This window comes from Desmodus rotundus, chromosome 6 (assembly GCF_022682495.2).
Source record: "Desmodus rotundus isolate HL8 chromosome 6, HLdesRot8A.1, whole genome shotgun sequence".
Lineage (NCBI taxonomy): Eukaryota > Metazoa > Chordata > Mammalia > Chiroptera > Phyllostomidae > Desmodus > Desmodus rotundus.
The window spans coordinates 80031766-80057785 of NC_071392.1; the positions used below are offsets into that span (position 1 = coordinate 80031766).

A 26020-nucleotide genomic window follows, 5' to 3' on the forward strand; every position below is an offset into this window, starting at 1 on the left:
TGCCAGATATCTGGAAGCACAGCAGATTTCCCATAGGGACAGCGTTCCTCTCCGTCTGATTAAACATCACAGAACAGTGTGGCATTTGAGCTGGCCTGGTGGCTACAGAAGATCACTCTAGGTAAAAATGGAGAGGAGAAAAGAACACGCTTAATTTTTTCAACTGATAGCAGTACACTTTAAAAAAAAATTGAGCCCATTGGCATGGATTAGGGATCAGCAAACTCTTTTTGCAAAGGGCTACATGTATATATTTTTTAATTTGTGGGAAATACACCTGCTGTCATACCTACTGGAGCCTGGCACTGAAGTGTGAAAGCAGCCATAGAGGACCTGGGCATGGCCGTGTTCCAATAAAACTTTATTGACAAAAACAGGATGTGGGCTGGATTTGGCCCTTGGGCCATATCCCCGGCATCGATGAGTGAAGCTCTTTGTTAATCTGCACAGCACCCAGAGAAAGCACATACAGTGTCACAGGTTAGAAAGCAAACAGGTATGGCCTGGTCTAGTCCTCACCGTGTGTGTCACTTCACCTCTTAGACTCCGGGTTACCATGTATGACATGTGGTGCTTGGATTGAAAATAACCTTGAAAATTCCTTCCAGTTTAATTTCTCTAAAGTCCTAATAGCACCACTGTGTTAGATTTCACCCGGGGTCTGATTTACAGGCAGAAAAAGTGAAAGTCTGACTTAATTCTTTGCGGGCACAGTGAGTACAAGAAAGTGGAGAAGATGGCAAGACTAGGAAAGGATATGCATGCCATTCGGAGAAAAAACGGGAAGTCGTGGCTTACTGCTCTTGAAGGATCCCCCAGGGTGCTTCTGTTCTAAATGATTGTAGGCTTTGCTCAACCGAAGTCTCCCCTTGCAGCCAAGATTTATGGAGCCCTGGATACGGGCTAGCTGGCCCATTACTTCATGGGGAAAGCTGCAGAGTGAAGCGAAACACCTGGAGTAGACAGAAACTAGAAAATCCTCCCTGTGTGCTTCCTTGGGCCACTGCTGCGGAAGGAGCCTCTCTCCTGGAGCTGTGTGAAATGGTTGGTTTACTCTCCCATTTATTAGAAGCTGCCGTCTGTACGTGCCAAGCACAACTGGAGCCTTACTAATGCCCTTCATGCCCTCCAGGCCCCGGCCAGACTGAACTGTTTGCTTTTCCGTGGCCCTATTTCCTGGCTCCGCAGCCTTGCTGTTTGAGCTCTCTGTATGTGGAAAGGTCCTCCTGTGTCCCCGCTGCCCCCACTCCTAGCCTCCAATCCTAAAAGATCCAACTCAAATAGGACTTTCTCCATGAAACCTTCTCTGGTCCTTTAGCTGGAATCGTGTTCTTCCTCCTCTAAACTTTATTTATTTTTTAAAGGATTTTATTTATTTTTAGAGAGAAGAGAAGGGAAGGAGAAAGAAAGGGAAAAAAACATCAATGTGTGGTTGCCTCTCGCATTACCCCTACTGGGGACCTGGCCCACAACCCGGGCATGTGCCCTGACTGGGAATCAAACCCGTGACCCTTTGGTTTGCAGGCTGACACTCAATCCACTGAGCCACACCAGCCAGGGCCTCCTCTAAACTTTCAATCACTTTATCAATAAGTCTCCTATGGTATTTACCACATATCTCAACTTCCCTACTGGATTACAAATGCCTTGCAGGAGTTTCGTTCACCTTGGTGTTCACCCCCAGTGGCTCAAATAGAGGAAATGCTCAATAAACAACTGTTGAATGGATGTGCTAATTCTGGCCACTTGGGTGTCACTTGGGTGGTGGAGCAGCGTTACCAACCAGCAACCCACTGTCACAAGTTAAGACTCCACCTTCATCGCCCACCACCTCACCCTCAGGATCTCAGCCCCTCCTGCGGCCCCCCTTTGCTGCCCAGAGCTCACCGCTCTGATGTCCCACCTGAATTTAACTGTCCTCCCCTCCAAGTCCAGGTTCCACATGCATTAGTGGTTTTGTTGGGGCGAGGAAGGTGCACAAGATTAGAAATCCTTGAGCCAGTGCCGGTGCTGTGACTTTGTGATTTGTAATTAGAAGGTATGACACTTGCTGCATAAAGTGGGTTAGCTCCCCTCCTGAAACAGTGCCTCCTGTCCTAGGTAACAATTTTAAGGAACTAGTGATCGCCCTGATATTATCTGGTCAGAAGCTGGCACAAGCCTTGTTGGTTAATGATCTACTGTTGGGAGAGCAATCTGCTGGTGTAGACAGGTACCCTCAGGACTTTAAGTGCTGTCCGACAATGGCTGGCTGATTCTTAAGCCGTTGATAATTCCAATTCCATTAACACACACAAATGTAAGTGTTCCGTTACTTCATATGACTCTATCTGCTAAAATATTCTCATTTTTTATGGGGGTCTTCTATTAACAAAGGGAGTCTTGAGCGTGGAAGGTTTTTATTTGGTTTGGTTTGGTTTGGTTTGGTTTGGTTTGGTTTGGTTTGGTTAGACAGGCTTTTGACCAAGTCACCGCAAGTGGGTGTCTGCTTTTCCCCCTCCCACAGAGCAGGCCCCGCTCAGGTAAGGTTTCCGTTGACTGAGGAAGATGATCTGCCAAGTGCAAAGCAGACTCCTTGACCTCCTTTCCCAACCGTAGGGAGGTCGGACCCACTCACAGTGGTTGGCTCCCAGGTCCCCTGCAAAAGTCAGTGTTGTTTCCAAAGAGCCGAACGTCCAGTATAGGGCCCTTCATTTTGCATTTCCTGTCTCCGCTCATGGTTTGTCTTTCTATTTGCTTCCTCCTGTAAACAAAAGCCTGTACTTCCAGCAGGAGGAGGGGAGCTATGCAGGATGTTAGGGAAGTTTGCAATACCTCCCGGGTTGGGGAGGTAGTAACCACCCCAAAATGTGTTCTCTTTTAGAAATAGTCACTTCTTTTACCAGAGGTGCTGGAAACAAAGCTCCCATGTCAGACCTGTCAGTATATCTGAGCTTTCTGGTTCTAAAGAAGAGAAGAAAAGCAGAGAAGAGTGAGAGGGGTATGGGAGGCTGCGCCACCGGAATAGAAAACAATGGAGCCGAGAGAGAGTACTAGGCAAGAAGAAGTGAGTAGTAAATCTTTTTCCAATTAAGCGAAAGGAGAGTGGAAGCAGGAAAGCTCCAGAGGGCACTTTGAGGGGAGGGAAGGATCATAAAAGGGCTGTTGTGAAAATCCATTACACATAAATTTCCTTGCAGAGGCTGCGGAGAATCCTCAGGCTGACAGACATGCGACTTTAGTTAGCGGCATCCACATGCCGTGTGCATTTCCATCGGCTTGTCGGCAATGCCACTTTCCCTTCACAGGGGTTCCCTTTAATCAGTCACAGGTTCATTAGTCACAGGTTCGTAATCTCCACTTAGGGGCATCTCGTTTGCATTTTTCCAATCACTTTATTTCTTTTGCTAAATGCGGACCAATGCGATAGCAGGACCACAGTTTGAAGCTCCACCACATGAAATTATGGACCTTTGTACTGTATCACACAAGTACGTCCAATTTGGGGGTAAGACTTGAATTTGTAGATCACACTAAGTATAAGGCTCATCTGAAACGAGCTCATGCTTCTACTTTTGAAGAGAGGAATGGGAATTTCTGTTTCTAGGAGACTCAGTCCTGGGCTATGGCAAGAATCTACTTATTTAGCTGTGGTCAGAGGCATCCAAATGGGCCAGTGGGAAGGTGGGGGTTTCCTGCACCCTAAGGACTGGAACTGTTGCTAAGCTGGTTGTACATCCAGCCCCAGAGACCTATATGCAAGAGAAAGAGCTGAAAGAAAGACACAGAGAGACAGACAGAGATGGCAATCACAGTTTTGCCAAGCTATTGACACCTGGATTAAAGTGTTTTATTATTTTTTACTTAAAAAGAAAATAACTAAGCCCAAGGTTTATCGTCCACATCTACAACACCCATTAAAGCAAGCTTGTCCTTTAATAGATAGAAGTCAGAAAATGGCCCCAATTCAGATTTTACTTTTGATCCACAGCATTTTAAAAAGTCTAAGTCCATTAATGATAACATTTATTTAAGATTCTTTTTTTTAAAGATTTTATTTATTTATTTTAGAGAGAGGGGAATGGAGGGAGAAAGAGAGGGAGAGAAACATCAATGCGTGGTTGCCCCTCTCATGCCCCCTACTGGGGACCTGGCCCACAACCCAGGCATGTGCCCTGACTGGGAATTGACTCCGTGACCCTTTGGTTTGCAGGCTGGCGCTCAATCCACTGAGCTACACCAGCCAGGGCTATTTAAGATTCTTATTAGACTAAAAAAGATCCTAGGTTGGAGATGAAGAAAGGGTAATATTTATGAAAACGTGGGTAATAGTTGAGGGGTTTTTTTTTTACTGGTTGAATCTTACATAAGGTAGAAAGAAAAGAAAGTTTGATTGTTTTAATCATCTTACTGACCACTGAAACATTTCTCATACTTGTTTTTATTCATTGCAACTAAAGTTTAACTTGAGTAACCAAGTGAAGGGAAAAATATGTCTTCTCCAACATCCACCTTCTCTTTCCATAACTCCTCTTTCTAAATTTACACATTAAAAAGTGAACTGTTTATATCTGACAACCTTTATTGCTTCAATAGGGTGGGGTAGCAGAAGCGATACAAATTCAGTCCCGTTTGTGACAGAATAAATAGATTTCCGTTTATCTCGGGAAACTGTCATGGAATTATCCCTCCAAATAGGATTGACAGGTGCATTGTTCTTTTTAAAATTAATGGGAGAAATGTAGCAATCCGGTAAGACAATAAACCCAGCTTCTATTCATTTCTGAATATCGCAAACCATGTAGGGGCTTTTAAAAAGAAAATGGGACCAGTTGAATAAAAGGTTAGACATTCATCTGATCCAAACTAGGATATCACAAAAGGTTTGGAAATGCTGTGCCTCATCTATGATTATAAACTACAGCTACCCATATAAACATGGGGCATCTTGGCAACAGACGGCATGTAATACGATTATGTAGATTTCTAAGAAGGCAAATGTAAAAGTTGAATCATTTGGGGATGCATACCTTGAGGGTAAAAACTACAAAGAAAATCAAGAGAATCTCTAAAATAACCCCAAACCCCAGCTGGAGGTTATTTAGAGGCACTTAGGAAGAAGTAGGGGTGGGATTGAAAAGGGGCACAGGTGGGTCTTCAAGGAGCTGATGCTATTTAAGCTGGGTAGTGGGTATTCTATAGGTGTTTGTTCCATTTTTATTCTTTAAAGTGGTCATATATATTGTACACTCATTTCTGGGTACAATATGATTCATGCTAAACATCTCTGTAATTTAAAATACTGACCCCAACCAATTAGAACCCATCTTGTAAAAGTTTCCTGTGACTACCTACGTGGATTTAGAAATGAGTCACTGAGTTTAGGGTCTGCCCGCCCTAGAGGAGGGCTATTCTGAGAGCCACGTTGCAGCAAACCTTAGTTAGTGGCACAAGCCCGAGTCAGAATCTGAGCCCCCAGAACTCCCAGGTCTCCTCTCACTGGACGCTGCGGCTGTAAAGACATTTAGAACCAGCCCGCCACCATAGCGCACCGAGGCAGGGGGAGGGTTTTCTTCCACTGGCTGACAGTTCTTTCTGCTCCGCTCTGCCGCACGTTTACCCACCGTGGTCTGTGGTTATAGAAACGCATGTGATGACAGGGTGACACCGTTATATGAAGCATATGGTAGGCTGGTGGCCATCTTTAGTGATGACAACATAGAAAAGAACACCAACGTGTGCAAGCGCACAAGCTCTTACTATTGAGAACCCAAACTTGTGGTTGGTGTGCAACTTTAGTAATTCTCAGGGGTGTGTGTGTACGGGGAGGTGGGGTGGGAGGGGGGAAATGGATGACGTGAAGTGCACCTCTCTTCCCAGGTAAATTTCTTCAGAGGAATGTATCACCTCACACGCCTTCACCTGGTAAAAGGCACACGGCTGGTAGAGCAATGAATCCTGCAATGAAATTCAGCGTGTTTTCACCTTTCTTCCCCCATTAACTATATCTAACATCAAAGGGACTTTCTTTTTTTTTAAATTTAATTATTTTTATTAAACATTTTTTATTGCTGTTCAATTGCAGTTGTCTGCATTTTCTCCCCACCCCTCCACCCCACCCCAGAAAAACCCACCTCCCTTCCCCGCCTCCACCTTCCCCCTTGGTTTTGTCCATGTGTCCTTTATAGTAGTTCCTGTAAACCCCTCTCTTCACTGTCCCCTCCCACTCCCCTCTGGTTATTGTTAGACTGCTGTTAACTTCAACGTCTCTGGTTATATTTTGTTTGCTTTTTTCTTTTGTTGATTAGGTTCCAGTTAAAGGGGAGATCATGTGGTATTTGTCCCTCACCGCCTGGCTTATTTCACTTAGCATAATGCTCTCCAGTTCCACCCATGCTGTTGCAAAGGGTATAAGCTCCTTCTTTCTCTCTGCTGCATAGAATTCCATTGTATAAATGTACCATAGTTTTGTGATCCACTCATTTGCTGATGGGCACTTAGGTTGCTTCCAGCACTTGGCTATTGTAAATTGTGCTGCTATGAACATTGGGGTGCATAGGTTCTTTTGGATTGCAAAGGGGCTCTCTATTCTATTTTATATTAATTATGAACAGACCAATTGATGATTGGCTTCTAACCCATATCTAAACATATTCTGACATGAAAAATATTTTTGTTTTCTGGAGTTTTTTCTCTACTATAATTTTTAATGCCTTTCTTGGAAGGAATCCAAGGGGAAAACATTCAGAATTGGGCCTTATGTATATTAAATGAAAACACCGCATTTCGCAGATGCCACATATAAACAAAATCATATTTATGAGCCTGGAATGTTTCTGTAAAGCTCTTTTAACTTTCAAACATACAGTGAATCTGCGGGGCGAATATGACTCAGTTCAGTAGCTCAGGATTTTCCCTCCTGATCACAGCGTGGCCTGAGATTTTGCTAAGAGCATGCGAGCAATTCCTAGAACTTATTGGATCATGTGGGGGAATCTGCTTGCATTTCATATTAGGAAAGCACATCACGGGGGGTTCTGGGTCCATGAAGAGGAATAATGAAAGTATGTATGAGTCATTGGGCCTCCTAATAGTTGGCGAGCACATTTTCAACCCACATGAGGTGTTAACTGTTTAAGTTGGATCCCATATGAAGAAGACCCAGGTTAGGACGAAGATACCAGCAGAACCAAGAGTGATGGAAATCGAAGAAAAGTAATTGACTAAGAGGTTGTCCTTAGTGGCTGTAAAGCCCAGGCTGTCTTCCTCCTGGGTCTGGCCCGCATGGGGAGTGGACCACAGAAGAAAGCTGGGACAGAATCCTGCGTGAGACTGAGTGGCTCACGGATAACCCGTAATCGCTTCTTCAACAAATGCTGCTTTCTCGCAAATGACTCCTTCCGTGAAAGCAGAGGTATAGTGCGATGCAGAGAGATGAGTGCTGAGCTTAGGGTGCAGCTGACCATATACCCAATGTTGGAATTTTAGACACAATGTTGTCCTTTTAAATATATAGGAATGTGGTAGAAACAATGAAAGAAAACCAAGAGACTTGGAAACTTTGATGTGAATGGGACCTCTGTGAGTCTTTCACCGACTGGCCTCATTTTGGGGTTGGGGCCTTTTCTTTTCTCTGAGGTTTTCCTCACATAGCCTGTGAGTCTGCGTGTGTGGCCGTGCATGTGTGTGCGCTCACCAAGCACGAGCAATGTCAAAGAACCCAAACGGGTCTGGAGGTCCCAGTTCCAAGTCTGTTCAGTGGCTGTGGAAGTCTTTCTAAGCACCAGTGAGTCTCTGGTGGTGAAGTTATGGAAAGAGATTCCCAAATTCATATCCACACCAAGTGTTTCCTGTAGTCTGATAAACAGCTATTTCCGGTGTGAGAGACTGTTCTTCAAATATGTATAAATATAAATGCATTGCTTATAAATATAAAAGATTCCTTTTTATGCACTTTTTATAGGCACTTTATAAAACATTTCCTTAATCAATAGCAAAAGTATAAGCAATTGTCGTTATATCTTCATTTTTTCTTGATATGTTAAAACAATCCTCATTTTAAAAATGTTACAAACCACTGCTATATAAGGTATAAAAGATTAAATTTTTTCTCTGACTACCAGTTAGCAGAGGACTGTGTTGCTGTAGTTGATGCGACTTGGTTATTCGAAGTGACAGAGCGTGGGAGTGTAACTGGACACAGCTATTGTGGGGGGCAGCCTGGCAGAGTCTTTACCCTGAAATGAACACAGACTGTTCCGCTTCGCAGCCGCTGCCCTAGAGAAGCGCACGTGCACGCAAGGAGGCGTCACAGCAGTGTGCCAAGGGAAAGGCTGGGGAAACCCAAATGCCGATGGGTGGGACAGTGGTGACGTTGACTGCGGTCGTCCTACACAGAGGATGACGGAAAGGAGTTATGCCTTCATGAACTGATTTTGGAAAGCCATTGAACATGTTATGAATTTTTTTCATTGTAATATAATTATATCATATATACCTTGTATATAAAAAAATAGAATCGCAAGTCTGTAAATCCAAACTTGATTAACTACTTGGTTATTCAGTTCGTTCCTCAGAATAACACGGTGATTGCCAATATAAAATAAGTAAATTTATACACAGCATAGACTTAACCATGGTTTTTTTTTTTTTCATTTTCTCTGGGTCGTTAATGCTCTTACACATGTAATAAAGTCAGTTCCCCTCATTAAAATGGTTATTACTTTTTCTTATTCTCTTTTTAAGTGCAGTTTCCTGATAAGAGATCTTGTTTTGTTAATAAAATACTAGTGCCAGCATTTTTACTTGAAAACGTCAAGGATCGTGTACTATCATCTCAAAACAGAAAATAACAGAATGGGAAAAAAGACAAAATGAAAGGAAATATGAGCAACGTTCTTCAGACCATGCGCAAGAAAGGGTAAAAGATTTTGCCCGTGTTGCGCAGGTCTTCAGAAATCTCTAGGACGGGATGAGCAGGACAGGAGGCAAGGTGACCAGTCACGCTGCTCCGATGTCTTACTGGGGAAGCTTCCGTCACTTCCTCCTTCTCCTTCTCTCGTCTAGTGTTCATTTACATCCTGGCCCATGGAGACACAAAGACGCTGATTCCTCAGTGCTTTCCTTATTCACCGTATCTGCAACACTCTTCTTTAGTGGAACTTTCTATCGAAAAGGCAGAGCGCATAACCTGATTATCTTGTGACTTGAATGTACTGAGGCTGTGGTGCGCCGGTGGGAGAGACTGAAGACGTCGTTGGTGTGATAGCCGCAGCATTCCGGGAGAGTTTTCCCATTGCCCAGATCTGGTTTTCCTTACAGTTTAACACCAGAGCCTTCTAGCTGTGGTTCTGGGAATGGAAGGAAGGCCAGGTTTCTCTCTACTCTGTTCGCACACTGACACAGTCTAACAACATCATGGGATGCTTAAGGGCTTTTTTGAGATTGTTTAACACTTACTCATCCACACACACACACACCGTTTCTCTTTCTTTCTCCCGAATACTTGATGAACCAGTCTGCTCTGCAGTAAGAGCAAACACATATAAATGCAGTGGTTTATAAGATGCACTGGCCCCTGCTGTGTGGTCCACCGTACCTTTCTCCAAGCATCTCTGCTGTAAGATAAGCAAAGGCGGCTACCAAAACCTGGAGCCTGATACTCCACAGTGAACTCGCTGACACCCAGCAGGGTGGGAAAGTCACGGATTCTGGTACTTCACATAGCATTTGTGGTCACCTGTTTTTTTTTTAATGAAATAAAAGGCATTTGATTAAAACTCTAATAAATGTGGTTTAATCTTTCCCAGATGATTCAGAGGAAGTTCAGGTCCCACACAGCCTCTGAATCATCTGGGAACATCATCGTCTTTGTAGTGGAGAGCACAGCCAGACGGGTTAACGCCGCAGCTGCTGAAGCTTCTCAGAAGCCACGAATGGCCTGTTAGGCTTTTATCACAATCCAGTGGGCGGTTAGGTATGATTTTTTACTAGTCAGCAGCATTTCAAATATGTTCTAATCTGGTGTGTGGGAAGTTAGCAATGTTAACATGTTGTCTGTCTTTCATTGGAGCATAAAGCAGAGGTTGTTGTGCCAGTATTGGGGTGCATTAAGGATACTCTGTGCTCGCCTGTCTTTGCATAAACCTGCCTGGGGTGAAATTAGCACTCGCGTACGTTGCTGGTGTCGCACACCTTTCTGCAGGGCAGTTTGTGGATGTGGATCAAAAAGCCTTTATTTAAAGTGAGCGTACTCTTAAGCTCAGACATTCCCACGTCTGAGAATTTTTCCTAGGTAAGCAATGAGCAAGTGGTAAAAGTATAGCTACAGTGATGTCCTTTGCAGCATTGTGTATAAGAACATGAAGTTGCGAAAATCTTAACTGTCCATCAGTAGGAAGCGGGTTAAATAGAGCATAGTGCATCCATATAATTACTCTGCATCTACACATAGAAGTCTGTGTTGCTATGAAAATTGTATTGTGCAAATATGTTAAAATTGTCATAAACAAGGTAAATTTTTAAAACTGTTTCTAAAGTTATATACACACACACATATAAAACATAATCCCACTTTGTTAAAAATAGAAATGCCTATGATGCATAGGAAAATACCTGGTAGGACGCATCAAATGCTAGCTACGAGTGCTGTGACTAGGAAGCTAGTTTTTACTTTCTCTTCTTAACAATTTTCTTGTCTGGTTTGAGAAAATAAGTGTATGTTACTTTTAGAATCTGAAAAAGAATGAACAACTAAGTTTTTTCAATTTTGAAAAAGGTATATAAACCTGAGATAGTTATGCAAAGGGCAGGCTGCTCTGGGACAGACCTAAAAGCAAGAAGCCACCTGGCTCTGCTGCCGAGGACCAGTGTGGGGAGTCTTGCATCTGAAGAATTTCCACACATACCAGGTCCTTTAGTAGGGACACAGCTTCACTTACAAAGCCAACTGACCTGTTACTGAGCCAGCAACTGGGCGTATTATGATTCGAAATGCCATGAAGCCATTTTGGCTCTTTTGTTGCTGTTATTGTTGTTCTTAACTTTGAAAACAGTTTGAATATGTGTGTTCATTAGTGGTAATAAAAGATCCTTAAACATCTAGTTCTGGGAACCGTGTACCAAAGGAGAGGGGCCGACTGTGAATGCCAAGCTCTACAAAGTGACAAGAGTTCCAGGAGACTGGTGGGGTGACCTGGTTGTTTGGGCCACCCCGCCAATAAGCAATGTGAGGTGAGGAAAGGCTGAGTGTGACTTGGCCTCAACGGCAAGTCAAGTTTGTGTCAGAGCCAAAAGCCGACAACATCCCGCCACAGAGCACACTGGTAGGTGGGAGGAAGACAGTAACCTCTCAAACTGTTCAAACACAGTGGGAAATTAAGGGCTAAACATGAAACTCCATTTCGGAAGGGGGGGTGCGGTTCTGTTTGTAGCATAGGATGTCCCCTATGAGCCTTAATGTCTTTTGCTTGTCTTGGACAAAGAAAGCCCCAGTCATAGCCAAGGCCTCGTGGCTGACCCAGAGATGTAGAAGAACTTATTAAGACTTTGTGTTTGATTAGCTTGGGAAGCAGTCATTAAGGACCCTGCTGTGGTTAAAGCTGTCTGCTGAGAAATAAGCCAAAGGAATATTAGGCCAAGAATCTGAAGACTGAAGCCAAACCACTGGGAAGGTCTTTTGACTGCAAATTACAACATGATTAAATTAGAAGGGAACATTCACATCATGTCATGCTGTCACCTCAAGTTCAACAAGTCTAAAATTGAACTCATCTTTCCTCACAAAGCAGCTCCTCGACTGCACTTTCCTAAGAACCAAAAAAGCTTACACGGTAGAATGCTTTACCGCGACATCCGGGATTTCATTCGACCGTCACACACTTACAGACCAAGGACATTTAACTCCGGTTCATCAAGGGCTGCCAGCTAGTAAGAGGCCAGCTCTAGAAACCAGGTTTTCTGAGCACTAACCTAGTGATCTTTCAACTGTATCTCATGGTCCTTCTCGCCACATCTGTGGCAATAAACCCGTCAGTGACATTTTATTTATTTTGGAATCTGAGTATTGTTTTCAGTAAGTATGAAGTTATATGTATCTGAAGTAGCAAAAAACGAACCAGCCAACCTTAGGAAATTGTTCATCTTGTTTTTAATGAGATACCAAGGGGAAAGAAATTCATAACATGTGTTACGGAAGTCACAAGAGAGACACAGCTGAAGTAAAGACCGCTGTCAGTCACACTAGGTTCGTATTGTCGGTAGAAACGGTTCCACAGTTGTGCTTTCTTTCATTTGCAAGTTATTTTAGCTGTGCCATTATATAAGAATTATAAGCGTGAAACCTTTCCTTATCTGGATGTCCACTTGGAGTCATGTAAGTAATACTGGAATGAAAGCACTCCATCTGTCTCACATGAAAAGTGGCCTCCTGTGCAGCACGGCTCCATCCCTGCCCGTGGGCCCATCAGGGCAGCTTGTCCCTGGGCCAGCACGGCCGTGCCTTCTCGGCACTGTGTATCTGCTTGCACGTTACGCCAGAGTATCCCTGTTACCCATGCAGGTCACTTCCTCTTGAGTCTGGGCATCTGGAGTTCCGGTTCTGGTTCTTTATTGGAGAATAAGTACCAAGGGAAACGTATTTAATGTGGTGATATTGATTGTGTAATTTCCCTAAATAGACATTTGCTTCAGCTGACATGATGAAAGCTAAATAAAGTGCATGCAAAGCCCTCTGTGCCTCTTCTACCTGCCCTAGCCCTTCAGTGTCCACCTAAACGTACCTGTGGGGGCTATTGTGGTGTGCCCGGCCGATGGGTGAGGAACTAAAGCATATTGTAGAACAAGAGGAGTCTCAGAGGGAGCTGTACTGACTTTGAAGCCTCCTATCAGTTGCTGCCTTCTCTCTCCAGTCAAAGTAAACTAAAAGGAAAAAATAAAATCCAAGCACAGAGGATACCCTGCTCTCAATTTTAATCAGCAGTTTGGGCTTTTTAATGCCAAAGTCCTGGTTTGGTAACTTGATTCTTTTCTGACCCTGTGACATTGTCTACACAAATAATGAGTACACGTGCTGAATCTTTTAAATAACTATTTTGATTATTTTTAATTTAGTGCTTTGGATTTCTGCTCCTTTTGTTTTAAAGCTTTTATTTATTTATTTTTAGAGAGAGGAAAGGAAGGAGAAAGAGAGGGAGAGAAACATCAGTGTGTGGTTGCCTCTCGCACTGCCCCCTACTGGGGACCTGACCCGCAACCCAGGCATGTACCCTGACTGGGAATCGAACTGGCATCCCTTTGGTTCGTAGACTCATGCTCAATCCACTGTGCCACACCAGCCAGGGCCTGGATTTCTGCTTCTAAACCTTATATGCTAGTCATCAGCTTAGTCAAGAAATCTGATTATGCCAACACAGTCTCTGAAGGCAAACTGCTTTTGTATACATTTTTAAATTTAAGCTGTTTATAGGATGATTGCAAATTATCTTCTGTAGATACTGGATTAGTGCTTTTCAGGTACATAACAGTTTAAAAACTAGACAAATTGGGTCTCTAAACTTGAAGAAAGGAGCCATCCTTTTAGAACTCTGGTTTAGTAAAGAGTCAAGTTCAGGAAAGGACTGAGGGCTGATCATGCCAAGAAGCTGGTAAACATGGTTGGCAGCTGACATACTCAAGAGTTCGTTTTTGTGATATTGCAGAATCGCCTACCAGAGGAATGACGATGATGAGGAAGAGGCCGCCCGGGAACGGCGCCGGCGAGCCCGACAGGAAAGGCTGCGGCAGAAGCAAGAGGAAGAATCACTGGGGCAGGTGACCGACCAGGTGGAGGTTAACGCGCAGAACAGGTACTGTCCTCTTCGGGATGGAGAATTTCTAAGTTGCTTCTCACTCAGCCCGTCTGTTTGAATGGGATGCAGTGGGCAAAGCCTTCCCTTCTCTGCCCAACTCAACTCTTTTCAGTCCGTCTAGTTTGTTTATTTCATGGCCGTTTCAGCAACTTCCCGGATCGAACAGTCCAACTGATTTTGACACTAGAACACCACTGCTCCTTCCCCACCTCATGCCCCAAATGAACCCCGATTGAATGATTTTATTTTATTATCTAGTAATTTTTTCTTGTACTCAGTGTAGTGGGTTATAGCTTTAAATAAGGGGCACTGTTTACATTCATTCTTTAGTCTGTTGCTATCTGTTTTGAACTGAAGATTTATTAATTCAATAGTGCTCTGTGCCTACCAGTAGCAGATAATACTTCAATTTTAAAAGTAGGCATGCGTTGCCAATGTCTGACTTTTCCTGGTATACAACCTGAATTAATATCCTGTGATCACTACAATATTCAGCGAGGGGCAGAATCCTGTTTACTTGAATGTGATTATTTAAACAAGCTCGTGAGTTTACTTTTACAATTTTCCTATGCTTGCCCGGTAGAAATCAGGAAAGTCGAGAGTACTTAAGAGATTCAATTTCTTCAAAAAGGGCTTTTACAAGTTCACACACACAAGCTCACACAGTCCATTATGCTAATGGTTAGTGTATGTCCTTTATATGCCCCGAAGTGTAGAAGAGACGAGGCTATTTGGTGGGGGAAAAGTTAATATTAATATATGATTATGGACTGATTAAATATAATGAAACTACCGTATAAGATCTTGTATGTGGTTTTGGATTTGGTTTGTTTTATTTTGTGTGTATTAGAAGGGCGCTGTTGATAGTTTCTTTAATTCAATCTGTCTAGAAAACTCTGAACGGAAAGAATTCTGGCCTCTTTAGCCCAAATTTGAGTGGGTACACAGAAGGGTTCTGAAGGCAGTCTTGAAAATGCTGGCAGGCAGGGTGAATTCAATAAAGAAACTTATTGGTTAGGTGGAGAAATAGAGCTTGTCTCTTGGTAAGTAGCTCCTAATTACGGAGCAACATAACTAAGGGGGTGTAGCTATATTCTCTGGGGTTCACTACTTGGCTTTGAATCGGAACTTGGCCTTTCATTAACTGCATTTCTGCAGTTAAATGGAAGTGAAAATTATACCTTCCTCTTAGGAACATTGTTAAGTTTAAATGCGATAATAAAACATGCAAAGTGCACATGGCCATGCCCGTGGTAAGTACCTAATTTTAGCTACTATTGGGAAGATAGCATCAGCATCTTACAGAGGACGCCGGCGTAGTCACTCTCTGCCTGCTCTACTTTTGAGCTAAGGAAGGGCAGGGCGTGGAGGACAGAGCTTAAAAATAGCAATTTGAGGCCTTGCCTGAATCTGGTTATTAGGAAATGGTCAACAGTGGCCCCAAAAGTTACTCCTGATCTGTAGTTTTTCTTGCCTTTCAAGTCTTGCTTCTCTTTGAGTTTCTCTTATTTTTCCCATTTTTAAAATAATAGTTACTTTATGCTGTTGATTGAACACAAAGTTCTTTTTCTGTTTTTCAGTGAAGCATATTAAGATTTGAGAACATAAGACTCACCTCTGAAATACAAACAACCCTAGCTGGTACTTCTACTGACGATTACAGTCAGGATTTCAAAATAGGCAAAGAAAGGGTCAGAAGCATCCACTGGTTTTTTAACCCAACAGTACTTTCATGTGGCTAGCCCTTTAGAATTTGGGGTACCTTTTAAAAATTACTTGAATTCAGTGGGTTCCAATGCTTATGTATGTAGACTTTTCCCCTTAAATTCTAAACTCTTTGTATTTTCAGGGAAATTTAATCCTTATCTGTCTAATTCATGGAGATTGTGCCCTGTAGCAACAGCTAAGGCCAAGAAAGTTTAAAATCTAGCCTTTACTCTACCATTTCTTGTTGTTAAATGTGAAATGTGTTTTTCCAAAATTAAGCGAACTTGAACTTCAAAAGGGCCAAGTTCAGTATGAACCATGAAATTTGATGGAGTTTCTAAACATTGCAAGGCATATCCTTCCAGCTCTGGCCACAGTTCCTGGCATCACATGACTGGTTGTTTTCTGCCGGCCGAGACCAACAGCCCTGGCTCAGGCCGTGTCCAGCATCCTGCAGTAGTGAGTGATGTGATGGTTGTGGTACAGTGTGCTTTCCAGAGATTTTCTTTTCATTTTAAATACACAGCAAATTTAACTGCCCTTTGTCTACTGTTGAAAGGCAAGAGACCCTTTATTCATGGAACTCTTACCAAAGAATGTGGATGGTGTATATTAGTCAGGATAATGTTAGCTGCTATAACAATGAGCCCCCAATTTCAGTAGTTTAATTCAGTAAAACCTCCCAGTCCATTGTGGTTACTTCTGACTAGGAGGTAGAACTGGTCACCTACTTTCTTTCTTTTTGTGACTCTTATCGATTCCCAGGGCTTTGGAGTCCTCTGACCTAGTCAGCAGATAGAGATAGCGAGGGTAGAGCTTGCACCTTTGCTTCCCACTGGCCTTGGTCTGGACACATCACTTCTGCTCACGTTCAGTTGGAAATTATTGGTCACATGCTCTACCAAGGTACAAGGAAGAGGGGAGGGTAGAAAACATACTCCTTGGCTGACAGTCAGGTCACTTCGTGTGACTATGGAAGCAAGAGCATGGGTTGTGGTGGACAGTTACATGTCTCTTCCACGGGGGTCATCCGTGTGAGTATAGCATTTCCACGCTCTAACATACACTCTCTTCCTCTCAAAGAGCTCCGTGAGGCAAATCCAGTTCACGAAATCTAGGTGACTTGGAGACATGTGGAGATACTGTATGGTACTAGGGGAATTCACTTATTATTTCAGTTTGGTCCTTCTCTTAGTTTGAGTTCACCAAGACGCAGACCCTGCAACAAAGATTTGACTACAAGTGGTGTGTTTATAAAATGATCCCAGAAAACACTGGTGGTCTCGGGAAGTGAGACCGGGAAGGGAAGGCAACCAAATAAAGGTTTCCTTACCAAGGAAGCGACCACTGCAGGGATCGGGAGCTTAACTCCCTGGGGAACGCTAAGATCCAGCCTGGCGCAAGCACTTGGAGTTACCCAACTCAGAAGGTGCGGGGAGCGGACGTATTTATGCACCAGTGCGCATCATTTTTTATCTGAGGGCTGCTCAGAGAGGGGGTTGATATTCACAGCACTTTTAGCACGGAGGGTACACTTCAGTGGCCAGAGAAAGACCAAGGGCACAGACTCGCCCATGCTGTCAGCTGAGAGCCAGGCAGGCATATACAAATGCGGGAATGTCTACAGGGGGTACTCATTCGCGCAGGTACTGCCAGAGTCTGATGTGCGTCCAGGGTGGGTCGGGCCACGTGAATCCAACCAACTGACTAACCAGGAGTACGCTGTCTCCCCTGTTGTGGTTTCTTCTGTACAGTGTGCCCGACGAGGAGGTCAAGACCACCACCGCCAACACGCAGGTGGAGGGCGATGATGAGGCCGCCTTGCTGGAGCGCCTGGCTCGGCGGGAGGAGAGACGCCAGAAACGCCTGCAGGAGGCGCTGGAGCGGCAGAAGGAGTTCGACCCGACAGTAACAGACGGCAGTCCCTCGCTACCAAGCAGAAGAATGCGAAACGACACAGCAGAAAACGAAACTGAAGACAAGGAAGAAAAAAGTGAAAGTCGCCGAGAAAGATATGAGATAGAGGAAACGGAAATAGTCGCCAAGTCCTACCAGAAGAATGACTGGCGGGATACTGAAGAGAAGAAGAAAGAGGACAGAGAAGAGGAGGAAGAGAAGCCAAAGCAGGGGAGCATCAAAGAAAATCAGGTAGAGGTGATGGTGGAAGAGAAAACAGTAGAAACCCAAGAAGAAACAGTGGGAATGTCTTTGAAAAATGGGCAAATCAGTGCAGATGAGCCTAAAGTAGAGGATGAGAGGGAACCAGCTTCAGATGAGAGTTCCCATAATGAAAAGGTGGAGGAGGAAGAGAGGGAAAGGGCCCAGGCAGAGAGGCTCAGGTTGGAAGCAGAAGAAAGAGAAAGAATTAAAGCTGAGCAAGACCAAAAGATAGCAGAGGAGAAAGTAAGACTTGAGGCCGAAGCAAAGGCAGCTGCCCTAGAGAGAGAAAGAAGGGAAGCGGAGGAGAGGGAAAGGGTTAAGGAGGAGGAGCGAAGAGCAGCCGAGGAGAGGCAGAGGGCAAAGGCAGAGGAAGAAAAGAAGGCTCAGATAGAAGAGCAAAATCGTAAAAAGCAGCTAGAAGAGAAAAAAAGTGAAGTGCCAGAGAAAAAGATGAGAGGGGAGAAGGTAGAAGAGACCATAGAAGGGAAACGGGTCCAGGAAAAGAAAGGACAAGAAGATAAACGCCAGACAGCCGTGCAAAAGAAACAGGTACAGTGAACACTTTGCACCAAATGTGTGATGCCTGTGACTTATGAGAAATGTAATGCACACCAAATTCGGGGCCGAGGCCACGTTCCTGAGCCCGCACGCTTGATCCTTTGGCAAGCCGTTCGTTTTTTTTTTTAAGGCCATAGCAATCTGCGAGCATGAAGCAGTCGATTGATGGCTAAATAGTCAATCAACCAAATTTACTGAGACAAGCAGAGGAAATGTGTTGCTCTGGGCTTGCTTGTTTCGAACGTGAAGATGGTACTCGTGGTGGTGCCGTGTTGACCTGTGATTCTGCACCTGCATCTACGCTGGTTCCTTTTCACACCTTTACCTCTATCCATAGGCCTACATGAGGCAAGAGCATCTGAACTCTTCCCCTTCTCCATGGGTTTGGCATTTAACTAAAAATACATACATAAACATGGGGGGTGGGAAACTGACAAAAAAGAATCGTGGTCAGAAATAGCATGATAAGAAGGCAAATATCAAACCTTCGAACTCCACTGATAACAAAGGAGGGAAAGTAGCCAGTTTGGGCCTTAAAAAAAATGTCAAATCCATGATTGGCACCATGTAGACCTGAGCTTAATGTAACCTTGCAGAAAGCCAGTCCTCTGGGGCAACGTTGGCTTATAATTGACTGGCAATTAAGAGCATACATTTTGCTTCTTTTACCATCTGAGGTCAGAAATTGACATAGTCTGAGGAAGGGTGGAAAGGGGGCGGTGTAAACTACCACTGATTTTTTTCTGTCTGCAAGGCTGCATTAGAAGCACTGTGCTTAACCACCACCTGCTTGCACGTTCACCTTCTAGAAAGAACTCTCTCTGTCACTATGTCTGCACTGCACTGAAGCTGTCTCTCACTCCTGCTCGCTATAAGGGGCTTGTGAACACAGCTACAATTGAGACGACCAGGGACAAAATGCACCAAAGCACACATGAGGTTTGTAAACACGCACTAGGAGCACGTCATTGTAGGTATCCGTGAGCACACCTGCAGGCACACGGGAGCAAATTTGGGGTGGAAAGAAAGTACCTGAGGCTGCTGTTTACAAGCGCTGGCCCAGGGGCCGAGGTGAGCATGACACAGCAAAAGAGAGCTCAGCCTGAGCCACACGCCCAGTGACCTGAGCACCTTCTCACGCTAGTAAGAGCTAGAAAGGGGTTCTTTTAAAAGAGCAACCTGACCATTCTTAAACATAAAAAGGAAGAAGAAAAGGGGGCTAGAGTGCAACCCCAAAGAGAAAAGTCCCAAGAAGACAAGCCTACATTCAAAAAGGAAGAGGTAAATATTATTGGGAAATAACCTAATTAATCATAAAGCAACAGAGAGCTGTGTTCCCCTACAACTGTAACCTCTCAGCCAGTGTTTTTCAAGCCATGCCTCATGATTTATCGAATGGTGAAATCAACGTAGGACATGTCAGAAGCAGTTAAATGTGTCCATCGGCATTTTAAGAAGTGCAATAGAATAGAAAATGTCAGAGGACGTTGCAGGCCGTAAGCACTGCACCGTAACACAAATTGTCTTCCTTACTGCGGTCGTGGTCCAGAAGCTTGAAAAACACTTCTCTGATCCATCTTCCCCACTTTCTATTCTTTTAACTGCTATTTTTTTTTCCTTGAGCCATTCTACTTTCATTTCATTTCCAACTGGCTTTGATTCATGATTTAACTTCTCTGAGGGAAAACACCCCCACACATCCTAGTAGAAAATTGGGTGAACGGAAGATGATGATTTGGTTTTCAAAAGAAAACTTTGGCCCCATGTTTTGCATTGCATTTCTGAGGCACACACAGGAGCCGGTGCCAGAGTGCGTGACTGTAGGTAAGTGACCGATAAGGGGACCAGAGGCTGCTGCAGGCAGGATGTCGTCACCTGATGTCCCTGAAATGACACATCAGAAAGCTTGACTGTGTTTCAGTCACTGTGCTTATGTGAGCCCCAAGTAATCCTAAAAATTGTGACAATATCGAGTAAATTCACAGTACTGGAACAGGGGGGAAAGTAAAGTATCCATAAGGAAGGAGTTGGGTTACTTTGCCCATGGCCTGACCTGGAGCTATTGCTACATTTCTCTACCCAGTGTGGCATATATTAAGAAACAGGAAAAAAATCCATACTTAGAAAATAGATAGTCAGATTAAATAGAGGGGGTGGTTATTTTCTTGCATTATTATAAGATTCATGTAAAAAGTAAAAACCCCTAGCTCACGTTGTACTTATTTCATTTTGCATATATGCTCCTCCTCGTTTCTAATGGAACTTGTGGTGCTTTGAGAGTGGAAACTGAATGTGAGCTCTGCCCGTTTAAAGGAAGGAGAAAGCATAAATGCTAATCATTGGAAAACTGAATTTGGCTCAAATGAGGCAGCTAAGGAAATGGTTGGACATGTGGGAAAACACTGTTCTCATTTCGTAACAGAAGAACACTACAGATTCATCCACAAAAAAATGAAAGTTCCCTCGGAACTAAGCTCGAACAGAAATGTCCCACGTGGGTTCTTCTCTAGAACTAGTGTTGCGTGGTGAATATCCTTACAGAGAGAACAGGGCATGAAATCATAGCTCAGTGATTAAGTTCATGTTGGGGCCGGGAAGCTGAAAAAGTGCCTTTTGGATTCTATCCTTTGAATCCACTTCCCCGTGATATGATTGGTTTTCAATGACCCAAGCATCTGTGTCTATGCACCATGTCCCTGAGCTGGAAAGAGCTGGCCGGCAGTCATCCAAACCATCCCTTTGCCTCTTTTCAGATAAGGCCCCCGTTCAGCAGTGTCCCTGGTACAATGATTTCAGAGCTGCCTCTTTCCCCGTCTGCCCTACAGCACATTCCAATGTCCCAAAACTTGTGGCCTCTTTTTTGTACAAGGTCAGATTAAGTCCTCTGCACAGGCTTGAAAAAAAAAAAAAATCTGCCATTCCCGTGTTAACAGTGTGTACATAAATTACTAGTTGAATGACTAGATTGTCCCTTCTCCAGCTAGTTAGATGTGTGGTTGCTTTATACAGACAACTTTAAACCATATTTTACATGTTGTCGCCATTTTAAACACCCTCCTCCTTTTTTAATTTCCTTTCTGTTAAAAAAAATGAAAAAGCCTTTTCGAGGATCAACGCACGATCAGCCAGGCACAAGTAAACACAAACCTCACGTAAGCCTTCTTAGAGAAAACATTTCCAGCAGTCACTCCAGCACTTCACAAAACACCTCCTTTCTCCCCCTGCTACAGCTTAACTCTTTGGAGGCAATGGATCGCAGATGATCAGCAACCTTGACACTTAATGTAGCTCTTTTTTCCCCCTCTCCAACTATGAAATGCCTCTTTTTAGTTCTTCCCCCTAGAGCTCCTCCCTCCTCCCCCCACCTCTAACAGAAAAACAACTTCCAGGGGAGTCATTCATATACTATTGAAATTGACCTTCATCTAGTCCAAATCTCCCCAGCATTGCTGTGCGTGTGAATCACCAGGGAATCTTGGGAAACGCAGACTCTGACTCAGTGGCTCTGGGCTGGAGTCTGAGCTTTCTGGTGAGGTTCATGCTGTCCCCAGACCAAACTTTCGGTAGCAAGGACATTCACGTGGTACATATCGAGCCCAGAGAAGGAACTGAGGCTTCTGAGTCTAAAAATGGTAACTTGCACCAGTTCTTGTCACTATTCTGGAATCAAATAATGCAAAACAAACTACAAAGACTGACATCACAGTCCTTTATGGCCTGCTCACTTGACCTTCTGAATGCCTGTCTGGCACAGGGTCACGTCGCTGGAATTACTGCCCCGCACACACCTTTGTTATCCCAATGCATATCCCAAATGCCCAGTTTTATCCAAATGATCACATTTGGCCGGAGCCTTGCGTATTCTTTCGGGAGACTTGGCTACCCATTAATCCATCAGCACAGGTTTTCCTTATGGTCACATTCCGATCTAAGAGATCTAATGCTTTTCCCAAGAGACTCTGAATCCCATGAGCTCGGGTTAAATCTTCTATAGAATCCAATCCACTGTGCTCCTTAAAATAAAACGTAAAGGTGTTATGGAATTACTTTATTCATTCCCCAAAAAGATAAAATAATTTTCAAACTCAAATTATCGTGATTTCACTGGGAGTTTTTCTAAGGAAGTCTTCCAAAGAGAATATAAGCATGCCATCGACCACAGCCTTTGCCAATAAAGGCAGAGCTTAAAGAAAAGGATTTTTTTTCTTCTGTTAAATATGCATTGTTTTACAAATCTGTTTTACATACATTTTTGGTTAGTAAATCAGATAATGCATTTGGGGAGAGTGGAAATATCTCTGACTCCAAAACAGGAGAAATCAGGTAAAAGGTATTTCATGTTTGCACACTATTCCACAAACCCTGAGAATGGGGTCAGAATTCATTTCATGGGTTTTCTGAAATGGGACTCCCCTACCCTCAAGTTTGTATCCCCAGAAACTTCTTAACCAAGACATAGAATGCAGTCCATGGCTTCTGGGGCCATATCCAACAATGGCAGGCCAAGGCAAGAACAGACCCTGCCCGCCCAGTGAAGACTGATCTGTGATTGGGCAAGGACTGCCACCAAGGAGTTGCAATCAAGTTGTAGGACAAGCCAGGAGCTTCCTCCTCTGTAGCCCCTCATGACAAATCAGAAGATGCGAGGGAAAGGAAAGGATGAAGGGTTAGGAAAGGGTCATCTCCAGGGGTGTCCAACCTGCAGCCCGCAGGCCACATGCAGCCCAGGATGGCTGTGAATGCAGCCCAACAGAATATCGTAAATTTACTTAAAACATTATGAGATTTTTTTATGACTACGTGTCACAATGCCTTTAAATGTGTGGCTCAAGACACCTCTTCTTCCAGTGTAGCCCAGAGACGCCAAAAGGTTGGACACCCTGATAGCCTGACATCCTTGTTTTCTGTACACAGAGCCAACACCCCAGAGAAGTCCCATGACTTAATCAAAGTAACAGTCAATTTGTCAACATCACTGGCACCAAAATTCGGGTTTCCTGACTTGCAGCTGAAGCTCTCAGAGAGAACGGCAAAGCAATAGCTCCTTCCGTCAGCCTATCCAAGGGATCTCCTTTCTCCAAGTGTGCTCCCTTGGAGAAAGATTGAAGTTTTGAAAGAAATGAAGTTTTAACTAATTAGGGCCACACGATAGTTGCCCGTTAAATTCCTACAGAATAGGCCATCTGTAGTAACTTAATCAAATACTTCCCAAAGAAGGCAATCAGGGAAAAGACTATCGAAGGCTCATCAATAGAGCAAAAAAAGTGTACTTGCCTTAGTAAAACACGCACTGGAATAGTAAATGTTCCGAGGGCATCTGGAGACAGCTGGAAAGGTGAGGGATCAGAGAAGGGGAGACCATCTGGGCAGTGCCCCTTAAAGCCCTAAGCCCTGACCCCCCTTCCTCGGTAGGTTTCTTTAGAACATTAACGCTTTCTCCCTTTGTCCTGAAGAGAGCAATGAATGAACCGCTCCTGTTTTTACACTCATCTTTTAAGATTGGGGGAGACAATATAGGTAAAGTAATTTGTACACCTTTACCCCTAAAAAAAGCTATGTAAATTCAGTTTACTTTGAAATAATCTCTCATTTACCATGAGGAACTTGTAACATGAAACCCACAAAATGTTAAAGCCAATACTTGCCCTTCCTGTATGAGCTGCTTCTGTCACCCACAAAAAAATCACAAAACCACTTGGAGATACATTGTTACATGCCCCCTGGGAGTCGAGGCAAACCCCAGAATTTTTCCTATTCCATTCCAACTTTGTGGTTTAGATGACTTACAAACACGGTCCCACAGCTGTGAGTTATCCCCCTAAAGGCAGGGTCCTCATGTTTTCTGCTCTGGAGACCCCAGTTACTTACTTGACTAAGATACTGGTGTCATCCTCCTCTGACAGCGGTCAAAACCAGCTTGGCACATCCGGCTAATCTGATAGGTTTGCTCTCCTTTCCTCCTCAACACATTAGTGTCTTTCGTCCGAGAAGAGACCTGTCCGAGCAACCTGGGCACTTTCCCATCAAGGCCACCGTAATAATCGCTCTTCCCGCTGGGACCTGCAAACAGCCACTCGTGTGAGAGTCTCAGGACATAATAGTTTCCAATAGTAATACCACCAAAGCCTTTGAAAATACCCCCCCCCCCCCCCAGTGAAATCAGGAATGATCTTGACTTCCTAAAAGTGTGGTCAAGGTCTCCTCTCAGAGGCTGGAGAACCATCGCTCATGCGCTAAGAGTTTCCTCTGACCCCATCTCTGCCACGTCGTCCTATGGTGCTTTGTTTCACTTCTGAGGCTCCTGGCTTCCTATCAATTTGGGGTCTTCTTTGCTGACACCAACCCAAGCCTAATAAGATCCTTATCGTTATGTTTCTTCCTGGTGTGTACTGTTGGTTAGATCAAAGATGAGAAGATTAAAAAGGACAGAGAGCCCAGAGAAGAAATTAAGAGCTTCTTGGATGGAAAGAAGGGATTTACAGAAGCGAAGTCGCAGAATGGAGAATTCACGACCCACAAACTGAAACACACCGAGAATACTTTCAGGTAAGACGTAATGGCTGATTGACAAACGGTGGCTGTGTTCACACGTGGAAAAAAATCAGTCTGCCTATGCAGTGCCTGTAGACAGAAACCTGCTAAACAGGCAACATACTTCTGCTGTGAGACCATCGTCTTAGAGACACTGAGTCAGCAGGTTCGGCTGTCTGTCTGTCACTACCAGAAGACCGGCAGTCATCGCTCAGACAAAGCTTTAGCCTGCTTTTCCCATAATTCAGCAAGGTAGGTGATGCTGCGTATCCAGGTTTTTGTCCCTGACCTAACATGCTCATGTTATGATCAGTTTATTAGAAAACATTACTGGGATTAATATCATTAATTCACTCCCCATATGGGCTAGGCAGCTTCATACGAGACCCTTCTCAGTACCATGCTCAAGAATGTATTTCCCAAAGGTTATAAATAAATGTTGTGTAAGAGTAGGATTGGTCTGTGGCCAAATGCTTGGGAAACGTAAGATTAAACTAAATTCATCAGCTCTCTGCCACAGGACTTTGAAAGCACTGGAGTTCACTTGCATTGGGAGTCCTAGAGGGAGGAAGAAGGCGTCTAACTGATAAATATTTCATTTATTGCCCTTTGGAAAACCCTCTTGCATAGCTTCAGCTCCCCCCGCCCCCACGCCTCACCCCATTATGTTGAAAATCTGGGCAACTGATTTTAGGACAGACAGACGAGTATATGCAGGTCACTTCTCACTTCCAGATCCACTGAATACTTTGAGCTCCCCACCAATTCAGTAAGAGAAGTCGAAGGTGCCTGCCATGGACACCACACTCTAAGATTCTCTGGGCCCCATTCCTACTCACGCACTCCCTCCAGCCGCGGGTGCCCAATGTCAACCTCTGTCATGTCCCTGGTCACCGTGCCAGACGTTACAGAAGAGAGTCTGGGTCCCTATAACATGGATTTCCACGCACCCTGGCCTATAGGCCCTGTGTGTCTGAACACTTGAAATAAGGACGTCCCCAAGCAGGAATTGTGTAGAAGTCAGACACCGTCCTCGCGACAAAGCCTCTGTGACACCCAGAAGCAAGCAGAGCCACTAGGGGTGGACATTTCCAGCCCCTTGTGTAAGAGGCTAAAGTGGGTAAACATAATGGGCCCCAAACAGTCTTTCTAAACAAAAACCTGAGCAGAAATGTAGTCACACGTATCCCATGGAAAGCCTAAATTGGCAGAAAGCAGATGTGAAAAATTATGAGTTT

General features: G+C 44.1%; 1 protein-coding gene across 6 annotated transcripts in view; it reads left to right on the forward strand.

Annotated features, from left to right (window-relative positions):
- CALD1 (caldesmon 1) overlaps positions 1–26020 on the forward strand; it is a 192354-nt gene that overhangs the window by 141466 nt on the left and 24868 nt on the right. For 4 of the 6 annotated variants that reach the window (XM_024554989.4, XM_045191097.3, XM_024554987.4 and 1 more), the window contains 4 exons: positions 13677–13823; positions 17288–18242; positions 19455–19532; positions 24652–24797. In XM_024554989.4, coding sequence (XP_024410757.2) covers positions 13677–13823; positions 17288–18242; positions 19455–19532; positions 24652–24797 — 1326 coding nt within the window. The remainder of the gene's footprint in view (positions 1–13676; positions 13824–17287; positions 18243–19454; positions 19533–24651; positions 24798–26020) is intronic. The other 2 variants (XM_024554992.3, XM_024554991.3) reach the window with 1 other exon arrangement.